This window comes from Microcaecilia unicolor, chromosome 1 (assembly GCF_901765095.1).
Source record: "Microcaecilia unicolor chromosome 1, aMicUni1.1, whole genome shotgun sequence".
NCBI lineage: Eukaryota > Metazoa > Chordata > Amphibia > Gymnophiona > Siphonopidae > Microcaecilia > Microcaecilia unicolor.
The window spans coordinates 399,104,505-399,120,670 of NC_044031.1; the positions used below are offsets into that span (position 1 = coordinate 399,104,505).

The 16,166-nt window shown below is 48.6% G+C and overlaps 1 protein-coding gene across 1 annotated transcript in view; it reads right to left on the bottom strand.

Annotated features, from left to right (window-relative positions):
• The window catches only part of GFOD1 (glucose-fructose oxidoreductase domain containing 1), a 176,262-nt gene extending 164,078 nt beyond the window's left edge, over window positions 1–12,184 (bottom strand). The window contains exon 1 of the mRNA XM_030211137.1: window positions 11,932–12,184. Within this exon, the coding sequence (XP_030066997.1) occupies window positions 11,932–12,184 (253 nt within the window). The remainder of the gene's footprint in view (window positions 1–11,931) is intronic.
• Window positions 12,185–16,166: the final 3,982 nt, after the last annotated feature.

A 16,166-nucleotide genomic window follows, 5' to 3' on the forward strand; every position in this document is an offset into this window, starting at 1 on the left:
TCCGCATACCAGGGACGTCTGGGCCAATCCGGACCCACCAGGATTACCCGGCCCGGATGCTTTGCCACCCGGTCTAGCACCCTGCCCAACATGGGCCAGGGCGGGAACACATAGAGGAGCTCTTGTGTCGGCCACTGTTGGAGAAGAGCATCTACTCCCAGGGATCAAGGGTCCCATCCTCTGCTGAAAAAGCGCGGCACTTGGCAATTGGCCGATGATGCCATCAGATCTAGGCTCGGCTGGCCCCAGCGCTTCGTGATGCCCAAGAACGCCTGAGCAGATAGCTGCCACTCTCCGGGCTCCAAGGTATGGCGACTGAGAAAGTCCGCCTTGACATTCACGACTCCGGCAATGTGGGCCGCTGACAGCTGTTCCAGGTTCGCTTCCGCCCACTGGCATAGATTCATGGCCTCCTTGGCTAGAGGGGCGCTCTTGGTACCTCCCTGGTGGTTGACATAGGCCACAGCCGTGGCATTGTCCGACAGGACCCGTACTGGCTTCAACGCCAGTACCGGGATGAACTCCAAAAGCGCCAACCGAATGGCTCTGAGTTCCAGGAGGTTGATAGACCACTTTGCCTCTGCAGGAGACCAGAGCCCCTGCGCTGTCCTTCCCATGCAGTGGGCTCCCCAGCCCGTCAAGAGGCATCCCTGCAGACAACGTGTCTGTCTTCAGCCACCAGCTCAGTGCCTTGCGCACTGCTGGGTCCAAGGGAAGGCGCACAGCATAATCCTCCGACACCGGAGTCCAGCGCTACAGCAGAGAGTGTTGTAGTGGTCTCATATGAGCCCTGGCCCAGGGCACTACTTCCATCGTGGCCGTCATAGAGCCCAACAGCTGCACATAGTCCCAAGCGCGAAGCGGAGAGGCTACTAGGAACTGGTCCACCTGAGCCTGAAGTTTGACAATCCGATTGTCCGGCAGGAACACTCTGCCCACTTGGGAGTCGAATCGAACTCCCAGATACTCCAGGGACTGAGTTGGGCGCAGCTGGCTTTTCTCCCAGTTGATGATCCACCCCAGGGAGCTCAAAAGAGCAACCACCCGGTTCACAGCTTTGCCGCACTCTGCATAAGAGGGGGCTCGGATCAACCAGTCGTCCAGATAAGGATGGACTTGTACTCCTTCCTTCCTCAGGAAGGCCGCGATGACCACCATTACTTTGGAGAAGGTCTGCGGAGCAGTAGCCAACCTGAACGGGAGGGCTCTGAACTGGAAGTGTCGGCCCAGTACTGCAAAACGCAGAAAGCGTTGATGAGGAGGCCAGATGGGAATATGCAAGTACGCTTCCTTGATGTCCAAGGATGCCAGGTACTCCCCTGCCTTCACTGCCGCTATAACAGAGCGGAGAGTCTCCATGCGAAAGTGCCGCACTTTCAAGGCCCGATTGACCCCTTTGAGGTCGAGGATAGGCCGTACAGAACCTCCTTTCTTTGGTACCACAAAGTAAATGGAGTAACGTCCCTTGCCAAGCTGATTTTCTGGCACCGGAACGACCGCACCCAGGCAGATCAGATTGTCCAAGGTCTGCTGCACTGCCACAGCTTTGACCGGAGACTTGCAGGGAGAGAGTACAAACCCGTCTCTTAAGGGTCGGCAGAACTCTAGCTTGTAGCCGTCTCTGATGACTTCCAGCACCCAAGCGTCTGAAGTTATTGTGGTCCACTCGCCCAGAAACGAGGACAGCCGTCCTCCAATCTGCACTGGGGGGTGGACCAAGGCCCCGTCATTGGGTACGAGACCCTGGGGGAGGACCGGAGGGAGCACCTCCGGGACGGCGGGCTCTGCGAAAGGAATGCTGCTTGGGGGAGAAGTTCCTCTTGAAGGAAGAGGAGGCAGAAGAGCCCGACCTGCCCGGGCGGTACCGACGGGCTTCCTGAAACCGTCCTCTGGAGGTACCGGGGCGAGTACTAGCCCGAGCCCTGACCTCTGGTAACTTCTTGCCCTTAGACGTGCCGAGATCGGTCACGAATTTGTCCAGCTCGACCCCAAAGAGCAGCTTGCCTTTAAAAGGCAATTTAGCCAGGCGGGATTTAGAGGCGTGGTCAGCAGACCAATGCTTCAGCCAAAACCACCGCCACGCAGAGATTGTCTGAGCCATGCCTTTAGCTGAGGCCCTCAAGACATCATACAGCAAGTCTGCCAAATAGGCCAAGCCCGATTCCAGGGCCGGCCAATCAGCCCTCAAGGAATGATCCGAGGGGGAAGCCCGCTGCACCATAGTCAGGCACGCCCTGGCCACATAGGAGCCGCAAACTGAGGCCTGCAAACTTAAAGCAGCCGCCTCAAAGGACGACCTTAAGGCCGCCTCCAATCTTCTGTCTTGGGCGTCCTTTAGGGCCGTGCCACCTTCCACCGGCAACGCCGTTTTCTTAGTCACCGCAGTGATTAAAGAATCCACGGTAGGCCACAGATAGGCCTCACGTTCACTTTCAGGCAAAGGATAGAGGCGGGACATAGCCCTAGCCACTTTAAGGCTCGCTTCCGGGACATCCCACTGAGCCGAAATTAAGGTGTGCATACCATCATGCACGTGGAAGGTTCTAGGCGGGCGCTTCGTCCCCAGCATAATGGCAGAACCAACAGGGGCTGAGGGAGAGACGTCCTCCGGAGAGGAAATCTTCAAAATGCCCATGGCCTGCACTAACAGGTTGGGCAAATCCTCTGAGCTAAAGAGCCGCGCTGCAGAGGGATCATCCGCTCCATCCAAGCGGGGATCCGTCTCCTCCAAGGAATCCGCAAAGGACCGTTGGGAGAACTCAGAAACGCTGCCCTCATCTACATCGGAGGAGACAAAGTCCTCCAAGGCCTGGGAATCAACCCGAGGGCGTTTACCTCCGGGGGCCTCAACCTCTTTACCAGACGAGGGAGCAGGGGCAGCGTTTTGCATAAGGAAGGCCTGATGCAGCAGCAAAACAAACTCGGGGGAGAAACCCCCCAGACTGTGCACTTCCGCAGCCTGGGCTACAGCCCTAGACGCACTCTCAACCGGTGCTCGCAAGAGCGGGGGAGAGACATGCTGCGCATCCAAAATGGCGTCCGGCGCGACACTCCGCGAAGGAGCCACGCGGGAAGAACGGCGCTTAAGTTTAGCCGCTTTTGTGCCGTCGCCCAAATTAAGGGCGTTCATGGCATTAACGTCTCCCACCTCAAGGGCGGCCCAAGAAGAAGCCGTCCGAGCCGCGTGGCCGGCCAAGATGGCGGAGGCGAGCAGCGGGGGATGGGCGTTTATGGCGGGAAAAACCGCCACACCGGAGGAAGGACCGGGACACTCATCGGTCACGAAACTGTCACCCAACAAGGGTGAATCAGACTTTAAGACCCCCGCATCCCCTCTAGAAGCGCACAAGCGATCCGGGGAGCGACTCTTTGCGCCCTCGCCCTCCGACACCATAGGCCACGTGGAGCTCAATCGGGGAACCCCCTGCCCGCTATAAAAAGGTAAAAATTACCTGCTTTCCGCTCCGAGCTGTAACGACCTGGTGTCCCAGTGAGTAGCTGCAATAAATGTTTAAATAAACGTCGAAATAAACGCCTTTAAGGACGTTCAAAATTTTTTTTTTTTTTTTTTTTTTTTCAACGGAGCCAGCGGGAGGGGGGAGAAAAGGAGGGACCTGGCGCCACCAGGTTTGCACTTGCTCAAGAAGAGCCCTCAACCCCAGGCACTCAACAAAACCTAAAAATTAGGCTTGGAGGCCTAGCCAGAGCTGCTGCTGTGTGTGACCACCACCTGCTGAGATAGAGAACATACTGAGGAGTTTCCGGCAGCACCAGGGTTGCCAGGTGGAAAATTTTTTTCCAGCCCGATGGAGCCCAAAAAACAGCCCAAAACCCGCCCAAACACAAACCCCGCCCCTGACACCCCCACCCCCGCGTCATCACCCCCGCCCCCCGCCGTCATCAACCCCGCCCCCGCCGTCACCGGCCCCGCCTCCCACGTCACCGGCCCCGCCTCCCCAGTCATCGCCCCCGCCTCCCACGTCATCGGCCCCGCCTCCCCGTCATCGCCCCCGCCTCCCACGTCATCGGCCCCGCCTCCCCGTCATCGGCCCCGCCTCCCCGTCATCGGCCCCGCCTCCCACGTCATCGGCCCCGCCTCCCACGTCACTAACCCCGCCCAAAACGTCATTAACCCCACCCAAAAACGTCACTAACCCCGCCCCCCCGCGGCCGAAAAAACCGCCCTGAAGGCCAAAAACAGCCCAAAAAACCGCAACCCGCCGCGGGCAAAAATTTCCCGCGGCGGGTCGCGGAAAACCGCCCAATTGGGCGGTAAAACCGCCCACCTGGCAACACTGGGCAGCACATGAGCACATATAGGGAGGCAAAAGTTTGCTCTCTATCTCCACCTGCTGGTAGATGGACACAACCCACCAGTCTATGGATTGATCAGCATGATGATATGGAATAATAATTTAGCACAACAGAAAAAGAGGCAGCAATGAATCACAGGAAATAATATTTGCATATATAATTGCTTTTAATATGTCTCCCTCCAGAACCAAACGTACAGTTTGACTAGCAATCCCTAACAGAACTCTTCACCTCAACTTCCTCACCCAAGAGAATAGCACATTACTCTTAAGTTTCAAAGCCGACCACAGGATCTAGTGATGTTTAGCTCAGTGGAAACTGACAAAAAGTACCATAGAGTTCTCTAAACACAAAGCATGGACCAGGTCAACACACTGCTGCTGAAGAAAACAGGATTCTTTGCAAGTGACAATAGCTTTTACCAGGCCAAAAACACTGTGAAATTTCCAGATTGTGCATACCTGATGGAGTTTTTCTCTCCGGAAACTTTTCAGGAAGGCTCAATGAAAATTACCACCACCACCACCTGCAAAAAATCCTGTCTCAGCCCAGCAAAGTAAAAACACTTGTGCTAGGACTACTTGCATTACAGTTTTCAACACTACTGACCATGGGTGCAGACCACACAGCTTTCACAAGGCACAAGGCACAAGGCACATTCCACTTCAAGCAACCTCAATGAAACACACATTTAAAGAGTTTAAAAAAAATAATCCAAGCCGGCAAATCCTCTTTGTGTTGCCGTTTTTTAGTTAGTCCTGAGGATTTCACCTTTAAAGTTTTGTAGATAGTCCTGAGGATGTCAGCTTTAACGTATTTTAGTTAGTTCTGAGGATGTCAACTTTAGACTTTTAGATAGTCCTTAAGATGTCACCTTTAAGATTTTTAGTTAGTTCTGAGGATGTCAGCTTTAAGGTTTTTTAGATAGTCCTCCTGAGGATGTCAGCTTTTAAAGTATTTTTAGTTCGTTCTGAGGATGTCAACTTTAAAGTTGTTTAGTTAGTTTTGAGGATGCCAGCTTTAAAGTTTCTGACAACCCTTTCTGGTTTGTTACCTTCACTACTACATACAGAACTTTAAACTAACCCACAAGGATAAGCCCACAGATAACATATGAGAATGACACAAAAGAGCCAAAGAGTAGCCTTTTAAAACCAGAGGGCATGGACATGGTAAAGAGCTTGACATGAGATAGGTTAAGATTCACAAAAGAAAAGGCAGACCTATAGGCCACAAGAGGAAGGAATGCAACCAAATAACAGGCAAGTCGTGTTTTGAGTAATTCAGGCAGCTATTTTAAAGACAGTAATACTCAAGTCCCTGGGTACTGACTCTCTGTAACAGACTGGGCAAGGAAGGAGACATGGATTAGAGCCTATCACTGCTAATCCATCCTTAACTGACCTTGTAAGAAAATACATTATTTATAATATACTGGAATAGACGCAGGAAGAGTTCTCAGCAGTCAGGCGCTGTAGTGCTCACTATATTCAGACATCATATAAAAGATCACCCATCTATAGGACACGGTTCATCTCTTATCAGCACAAATCTTCTATCAGCGCATGCTCACCTATACTGTACTTCAAAACCTGCAGAGACATGACTACACATATTTCTGACCTCATTCTCCTTAGCATCCATTGGATGGTACTTTAACTAGCATTACAGTGTCTGCTCTTTTGTTTTCTTTTACTTCTTTCCCTCAGTCTGGTTTATTTTAAACATTTATAAAATCTGGCCAGCTCAGCAACCACGCCTGCAACCGGACTTCTCTTTACGCAAAGGGAGGAACAGGTTCCTGGAGATTCTCAAGGCACAAAATGCAAAAGCAAGGGCCAGAGGGCAAGGTGTGCAGCCAGCAGAGGCTCTAGGGAGCTTTTCCCAGTGCAGCAGGAACCCTGCACCAGCCAAGGAGGGATCTCACTCATTCAGACCCATTCCTGAATTCTTGGTTAGATTACAGAGTACCAGTACTACAAACTAAGGCCAGGGGTCCTTTTACTAAACTGCAGTAAAACGTGGCCTGCAGTAGTGTAAGCGTGTGTTTTGGGTATGCATTGGGCCAATTTTTTACCGTGACTGGGAGAAAGGGCTTTTTTTTAAATGGGCCGGGAAATGGGCATGCGCTGAAATTAAAACTAGCGTGCACCTATTTACGGCCTGAGCCCTTACCGCCATCCATTGACTTAGCGGTAAGGGCTCATGCGCTACCTGCACGGTAAGCATGCAGCGAGTGCCGACTGCTGATTACCATGGGAACACCACCTTGCGGTAGAAAACAGAAAATGATTTTCTAATGCAGGATTTGGCGTGCACCAAAAACAGAATTACCGCTGGGCATATGCACTACCCCGGTGGTAGTGCCGATTTGGCGCACGCTACCCTCGCATTAGCCCTCCCGTACCTTAGTAAAAGGGCCCCTAAATGAACACTCTCAAATCAGCATTCTCTCAGATTTATGCCTGCAAGCTTTCTATGTTTTGTCTCATCGCTATGTACTGTATATATGCTGTATAATTAAAACAGGCCACAGTGGCAGTTAACACATCATTTGAAATCTCTAAAACTAGCATGAAGAAAACAAACACAGTATGAAAGAAGACACTATGGGCCTGATTTACTAAGTCTTTTCTCCCACTGGGGAACAGCTCAGTAAGTACGGCCCTGCATTTAATGAGCATTCCTTTGAGGGGAGTGTAATGTCCCATCATAAAGACAGTCCTTCCAGTTTGTGCAAGAAGGAACGCTGAATTACTCAACCTAGCTAAACTTCATTTCTTAATAATAAAGTATGGGGGCCACAGATGTTTTAGCCACTCAAATTATTCCAGCTATCTAACAATCCCAATTAAAAAAAAAAGCACCTTTCTGATTCATGCCACCATAGATATTGGAACTCAGGGGTTGTGGGAGCTCTTTTCCCCACTGCAGCACCTGAAAAAATCCACCTGCAAATGCTAAATTCTTTGGGTGCTGAGTCCTACACTAAAATGTGGTGGGGACAGTGACAGAATATATCTGTTGGCATTCAATATGTGTCTTACTGAGCCTCTTGGAAATTTTGCAAGAATGAGCACCTATCAATCTTAGAGCTCATTCACTAACATTTAGAACGTGATAGTACACAGTAATGACCCCCTAAGAGAGAGCAAGGATTCAGCATCTTGTAACAGATATGCCTTATAGCATCCCATCGCTGGTTTCAATAAATATTTTAATCCCTATCATGGCTAACCTCCAGTTTACTCTGCACAATCTATCGTCCACCCAAAATTCCCCAACACTGATTTGGAAAGGAAACATTCTGCTCTCTTTATCCAATCTGTGCACTAGTTAATTTAAAGAACTACATAGAAAGCTGAGCAGGGGAACAATGACCACACTTAGTGCTGTTTCAGATAAACTAGTACACAAAGGAACAAGAAATACGGATAAGAAAAAATTGAAGTGTTTTGTAACATTTTCATTTCAAAAGCATTTTCATTATGAAATGAATGGAAGAGTAAACATGGAAAGTGTCCCACACAGGACAGATTTAAGTATTGCATTAAATTCTGTATTTCCCTATTTCCTAGCATTAACAAATCATGCACTAAGGGGCCCTTTTACTAAAGGGTTGGCGAGCGGCAAAGGTTTGCCGCTAGCCAATCCGGAACTACCAATGAACTACCGCAGGAGCCCAGCAGTAGTTCCCACCCCCAGCACATGCAATTTCTGGTGCTACAAGAATATTTTCAATTTGCCAGGTTAACATAAGTGCTCCCCCCCCTGAAATGGCTGTGCACCAAGTGGTTCACTGAACGGCCATTTTCTTTCCTGGAAAAAAAGGACAGCCTTTTACCTGCTGCGGTAAAAGGGGGCCTCAGAGCACGTCAAAAACACACACTGACGCTAGTGCAGACCCCCTTTTATCATAGCTTGGTAAAAAGACCCCTAAAATGGCAATTTAATAATAGGACCCATATGTCCAAGTGGGGAAAAGGCACCTATTTTACAGACATCATAGGCCCCTCCTTGTGACTCTGGGCATATCAAGTAACCCTGCATTGCCCCGGGCCCCCAGGTACAAACTAAGCACCTTGATTGTAAACACAGAAAGGCTGTATATCAAGACCCATCCTCCCCCCCCCCCCTTTCTATGTGTCTTTATAAAATAGCCACCAAGAAGCAGCCCCTGAAGCATGCAAATTTGCATGTACACATTTACACCTGCTCTGAAGATGGTGTAATGTCTGTTTGTATTCTATGCATGTTCCCATATTGGGCTAAATTCTGTTTATGGTGCCTGAAAAATCTGCGCAGAAAAAAATACGCCTATGCATATTCTCTAAAGTACGCCTAAATTTTATAAAATAGACTTAAATTTCCCTGCGGTATATAGAATGCACCGAGCAGCTCGCCAAGCAACTAAATTTGGTCATTAGGCCACATTTTACTTGATGTAAATCTTGACACCTAAATTAGGCACAGATCAGTTGTATTTTGTAATAATTCACATATATTTTAGAAACACCCATACCCCGCCCATGGCCATGCCCCTTTTCAACTATGCGACTTAGAATTTAGGTGCACCACTTTATAGAATGTACACTTCGCTCTTGCGCCCGATCGGCTGAACGCCTCTGGAGGAAATCTCGCACCCACACTGATTTCATTCACTACAAATTCATGCTATCCTCCTTCCAGTCCTCCCTATTCCTCGCCAAACAGGACTACTACACCCAACTGACTAATTCCCTCAGCTCTAACCCTCGTCGTCTCTTCACCACCCTTAACTCCCTCCTCAAAGTCCCCTCTGCTCCCACCCCCCCCCCCTCAATCTCTCCTCAATCACTGGCTGACTACTTCCGCGACAAGGTGCAGAAGATCAACCTCGAATTCACCACCAAACCATCTCCTCCTCTTCACCCTATAGCCCACTCCCTCAACCAACCAACCCATGCCTCCTTCTCCTCTTTTCCTGATATCACCAAAGACGAAACCACCCATCTTCTTTCCTCCTCGAAATGCACCACCTGTTCCTCGGACCCCATCCCACCAAATTACTTAACACCATCTCTCCTACTGTCACCCCCTCCATCTGTCATATCCTCAACCTCTCTCTCTCCACTGCAACTGTCCCTGACACCTTCAAGCATGCTGTAGTCGCACCTCTGCTCAAAAAAACATCACTTGACCCTACCTGTCCCTCCAACTACCGCCCCATTTCCCTCCTACCCTTTCTCTCCAAGATACTTGAAGCGCCGTTCACAGCCATTGCCTTGATTTTCTCTCCTCTCATGCCATCTTCGATCCGCTTCAATCCGGCTTTCGCCCCCTACACTCAACTGAAACGGCACTATCTAAAGTCTGCAATGACCTGTTCCTTGCCAATCCAAAGGTCACTACTCCATCCTTATCCTCCTTGACCTATCTGCCGCTTTTGACACTGTCAATCACAATTTACTTCTTGCCACACAGTCCTCATTTGGGTTCCAGGGCTCTGTCCTCTCTTGGTTTTCCTCTTATCTCTCCCACCGTACCTTCAGAGTACACTCTCATGGCTCTTCCTCCACCCCCATCCCGCTCTCTGTTGGAGTTCCTCAAGGATCTGTCCTTGGACCCCTTCTTTTTTCAATCTACACCTCTTCCCTGGGCTCGCTGATCTCATCTCATGGTTTCCAGTATCATCTTTATGCTGACGACACCCAGCTTTACCTCTCCACACCAGACATCACTGCGGAAACCCAGGCCAAAGTATCGGCCTGCTTGTCCGACATTGCTGCCTGGATGTCCAATCGCCACCTGAAGCTGAACATGGCCAAGACCGAGCTTATTGTCTTCCCACCCAAACCCACTTCTCCTCTCCCTCCACTCTCTATCTCAGTTGACAACACCCTTATCGTTCCTGTCTCATCTGCCCGCAACCTTGGAGTCATCTTCGACTCCTCCCTCTCCTTCTACTACTACTACTTGACATTTCTAAAGCGCTACTAGGGTTACGCAGCGCTGTACAATTTAACATAGAAGGACAGTCCCTGCTCAAAGGAGCTTACAATCTAAAGGACAAATGTATGCATATCCAGCAGATAGCCAAGACCTGTCACTTCTTCCTCTACAACATTAGCAAAATTCGCCCTTTCCTCTCTGAGCACACCACCCGAACTCTCATCCACTCTCTCATTACCTCTCACCTTGACTACTGCAACCTACTCCTCACTGGCCTCCCACTTTGCCACCTATCCCCCCTTCAGTCCGTTCAGAACTCTGCTGCATGTCATCTTCCACCTGGACCGTTATACTCACATCACCCCTCTCCTCAAATCACTTCACTGGCTTCCGATCAGGTACCGCATACAGTTCAAGCTTCTCCTTCTAACCTACAAATGCACTTGATCTGCTGCCCCTCCTTACCTCTCTACCCTCATCTCCCCTTACGTTCCTACCCGTAACCTCCGCTCTCAAGATAAATCCCTCCTTTCAGTACCCTTCTCCACCACCACCAACTCCAGGCTCCGCCCTTTCTGCCTCGCCTCACCCCATGCCTGGAATAAACTCCCTGAGCCCATACGCCAGGCCCCTTCCCTGCCCATCTTCAAATCCTTGCTCAAAGCCCATCTCTTCAATGTCGCCTTTGGCACCTAACCATTATTCAAGAAATCTAGACTGCCCCAACTTGTCATTTCGTCCTTTAGATTGTAAGCTCCTTTGAGCAGGGACTGTCCTTTATGTTAAACTGTACAGCGCTGCGTAAACCTAGTAGCGCTATAGAAATGCCAAGTAGTAGTAGTAGTAAGTTGTGTGCGTAAATCTCAATTAATGCCAATTTGTGCTGATAATGTATTTATTTATTTATTTACTGGGACTTCTTAAATGCCTTTATGAAAAGATTCATTTATGAAGAGTTTCACATAGTAAGTTATTTGCTTGTTAACATCCAGTTAACAGCGCTAATTAACTAGTTAACCAATTAAGTTACGCACATTGTTATAGAATACATGACTTTGGTTTCTGCTCGGATTTTCAGGCACCATATATAGAATACAGGGGATAATTTATATAATATGTAGGTACATGGTAACTATGCACCAAGAACACTTCTGCACAGGCCACATAAAACTGCATACAGTATTTCTGTGTGTATTTATTTACACATGTATAGTCACACAATTTTTTAATTCTACATGCAAAACAGGCTGTACAAGTGGAAAACGCTTTAAATTACTTCCTATGATAACATAGGAGAGCTGTGATGTACACCTTTTTTTATATATACAATTTTTGCAGTTTCTTGTTGTTGTTTTTTTAATCGATCTTATAGTCGCAGCCCAACCAACAAACCAAACTGCTGTGGTAGCAGTGAGCAGCAGTACAGGCTAGGCTGTACATTCACTATTATTCGTAATGTGCCATGCTTACACTACTCACATTACGAGAACTTTTGCAGGCGCAATCCCTGGCTAGTACGGCTTTGCATGAGCTAACCCTCTTCAAGCCAGTGATGCAACAACATTAAAACAAGCCTTGACGGTATATGGAAATACAGCCACTCCGTGCAGTATAAACACAAAGGTGCACAGAATAAAGGAGCTTATGATGACGGGGAACATGGGCTGGTGGAGTCAGGAAACTCACCAAGTGTCTTGACGGCAATCTGCCTGGTGAGAGGCGGCGGCAGGTTGATGCACACCAGGTCCACGTCCTGGTGCAAGAGGACATCGTCTATCCGGCTGGTATAGAAGGGCACGTTCATCTCCTGAGCCAGCTCCTCCGCCTCCTCCTGGGTACGTCCCCACAGAGCTTTCACCGAGAAGCCCTCATTCTTCAGCAGAGGGATGATCACCCGGGCTGTCAGGCTGGTGCCGAACACACCCACCCCGGGCAGCATGGCTTAACACCCTCCCCCCACCCCACCCCCACCCCAATCAAAGACAGATGAAGAAACGTGCCAGTGACAATGAATGCAAGATCGGCGGCAGCAGCCCCACGCTAGAGAATCCTCAAGCCTCCGTCCGCTGCCGCCCTGTGGAAGGGTTAATTCCCAGGCTCGGCGCGCGCTTCCTGTGCCCTAGCGGGCGGCCGGGGCGGGGGAGTCTGAACAGGAAGCGCTAAGCTCCGCCCCCTCATGCCGCAGCCCCGGCAGCAGACAGCCGCGCGCTTCTGTACCTGCTCAGACCTGCCTGTCTTGCAGCATCTCCGTGTCACTACGTATTAGCTCAGGGAAGGCTAGTCACCCAGAAGCAGAAGGTCATGACAAAAATAGGCGGGAGTAACAAAATCTGAAGCAAAAAAAAACTATTCTTTCCTTTTGCTTTCTCCGTCCGTCGGTCCGTGAGTCCTTTTGTTGCAGGTGCAATGACGCCTGGCAGCGCAGCCGCGCATGAAAAAGCTGCACAAGATCCCAATTTTTAAATGAAAAGTAATGTAATAGAAAAGCACATGCAACAGTCATTAGTTTAGACATAAAACTGCTCGGGCTGGTTGATGAGCAGAGAAAATCAAATAAACTGACGGAGCTCAGCTGACAAATCCTAATAAATAAATAAAATATATAAGCAACAACGTACAGCGCCGCGCGGATCCCCTCAGAGCTCGGGACCAGAGGAGCTGGTTGCTCGGCAACCGTCTAGGGAGCCACACGGGTCTTTGCGGAAAAGGCAAACTGCAAGGGCTGCTGCAGGTGGGGGGAGGGGAGGGGAAAACGAGTTCTATTACATATTGTGTTGACATTTTAGGTAGTATACAATACCATACTTTGTATTGTTTTTTAAATATTTTTACTGCTGTAATTGTCTATTGCTCATGTTTGATCTATTCTTACTGTACACTGCCTTGAGTGAATTCCTTCAAAAAGGCAGTAAATAAATCCTAATAAATAAAATAAATAAATAACATACAAATTGCTGTTAAATTTGCAGGCAGGAGGGTGCAAATGTATTATAGACTCCCTAGGCCAGGAGTGGGCAACCTGCGGCCGCCACTGAATTTTATGCGGCCCATGAGGCCATAGCACAGATGCTCAAACGTCCAGCGCTAAAGCCAACAGCACAGACCCATAGCGCAAGATCAGAGCAGAAACCTAGCTTTTCAATGCTCAAAGGAAATGGTATTCAAATTATATGTGCATTATGAAACCAAAGGGGAGGAATGTGCCTGGTGCATGCACACAAGAATTTTGCAGTAAGCGTAGCTCTGTGCATGTTCTGCGCATTTAAATATAAGCTTCTCAAAAATTATTTTCGCTTGAGAGGCTGCTCGGTCGGGCTGTTTATCCTCTTTTTGTGCCCCTTTTTTCTGGCACCATCGAGTCTTTTGATTTCGTGACCGCCGTTTTCCCCTCCATGTCATCGAGGACACCCAGCGGCTTCAAACGTTGTACTCCGTGCAACCGGACTATCTCCAGTACCGACCACCACGCATGGTGTCTCCAGTGTCTTTGGCCCGACCATCTCCTGAAAAAGCAGACCCAAGTAGCTCGAGAGGCTCAGCGTGACAGACTTTTTTTTTCAAAGGGAAATCGTGCCAAACGAATCTCATTGAGTTCTTTGATTGGGTGACAGGAGAATTGAATCAGGGACGAGCTATGGACGTAATCTACTTAGATTTCAGCAAAGCTTTTGACATGGTTCCCCACAGGAGGCTCTTAAATAAACTGGATGGGCTGAAGATAGGACCTGAAGTGGTGAACTGGATTAGGAACTGGTTGACGGACAAACGCCAGAGGGTGGTGGTGAATGGAATTCGCTCGGAGGCGGGAAAGGTGAGTAGTGGAGTGCCTCAGGGATCGTTGCTGGTGCCGATTCTGTTTAATATATTTGTGAGTGACATTGCCGAAGGGTTAGAAGGTAAAGTTTGCCTATTTGCAGATGATACTAAGATCTGTAACAGAGTGGACACCCGGGAGGGAGTGGAAAACATGAAAAAGGATCTGAGGAAGCTAGAAGAATGGTCTAAGGTTTGGCAATTAAAATTCAATGCGAAGAAATGCAAAGTGATGCACTTAGGGAATAGAAATCCACGGGAGACGTATGTGTTAGGCGGGGAGAGTCTGATAGGTACAGGCGGAGATAGGGATCTTTGGGGTGATAGTATCTGAGGATTTGAAGGCGACGAAACAGTGTGACAAGGCGGTGGCCGTAGCTAGAAGGTTGTTAGGCTGTATAGAGAGAGGTGTGACCAGCAGAAGAAAGGGGGTGTTGATGCCCCTGTATAAGTCGTTGGTGAGGCCTCACCTGGAGTATTGTGTTCAGTTTTGGAGGCCGTATCTTGTTAAGGATGTAAAAAGAATTGAAGCAGTGCAAAGAAAAGCTACGAGAATGGTACGGGATTTGCGTTACAAGATGTATGAGGAGAGACTTGCTGAACTAAACATGTATACTCTGGAGAAACAGGTGTGATATGATATAGATGTTCAAATATTTGAAAGGTATTAATCCTCAAAGGAACCTTTTCCGGAGATGGGAAGATGGTAGAACGAGAGGACATGAAATGAGATTGAAGGGGGGCAGACTCAGGAAAAATGTCAGGAAGTATTTTTTCACGGAGAGAGTAGTGAATGCTTGGAATGCCCTCCCGCGGGAGGTGGTGGAAATGAAAACGGTAACGGAATTCAAACATGTGTGGGATAAGCATAAAGGAATCCTGTGCCGAAGGAATGGCTCCTCAGGAGCTTAGTCAAGATCGGGAGGCGGGGCTGGTGGTTGGGAGGCAGGGATAGTGCTGGGCAGACTTATACGGTCTGTGCCAGAGCCGGTGGTTGGGAGGCGGGGATGGTGGTTGGGAGGCGGGGATGGTGCTGGGCAGACTTATACGGTCTGTGCCCTGAAGAGCACAGGTACTAATCAAAGTAGGGTATACACAAAAAGTAGCAAATATGAGTTATCTTGTTGGCAGACTGGATGGACCGTGCAGGTCTTTTTCTGCTGTCATCTACTCTGTTACTATGTTACATTTAAAGCACAGAAAAACAGGCAATATGTGTTTGCCCTTTCTGCTTTGCTCGGACTGGCAAACATTTGTTTCTCACTATCAGGGATTATAGGCTGCACAGGCTTCCTTCCCCTTCTAAAATAAGACAAAACTGGCAAAGTGAGCAATTCTAAAGAAATCCTCTCTTCAAAACCTTCAATGCCACCCCGGAGCTGGTGGTAAGTTTCCAGCATTAAGAGCATCATTTGGGAGGGAATACCAAATGACCTCGTTAACATCCATTTGAATATATTTAAATACAATTTGTGGTCATCTTTGACACACATACTATTTCCTGTGCTAGAGCACTCTGAACATTGTGTGCACATTAGCATGCGCACTAGTCCAGGACTAGTTCCCTCTAACTCCAACATTAGGTTTATTTATTTATCACAGAAGGTCTAAGGACCTCTGTTTCCATTTCCAACATTACCTAATGTTGCAGCCCAGCAGGGATAATACTGACATCCATGTGGCCCCCATTGTATAAAGTTTTTCCACCCCTGCCTTAATTCAACTTTCAGCTTCTCACCCCCTCACTTACAGTAACTGTCAAGCCCCTAGGTCCTCCCTCATGGTTCTGATAATTAAATTATACTATCAATATTACCCCAATACCACCTTTCCCAAAGTAATCCTGTAAAAGCACATAATTGGACATCATACGTTTAAATATGTGCTTTATTTGTGTACATATATATACATATACAGTGCAATCCGCTTAAGTGCAAGGGTCTGGGACCAAATAAATACATGCAGTTAACCGGAGCATGCACTTAACTGTTGTGACCCAAATAAGCTTGACATCTGATAAACATATGTACAGTACTGTTTATTATACGTACAGTATACAGTCTCCGTTAACTGACGTTAGGCTTACTTGAAGTAATCAGTCATAGTCC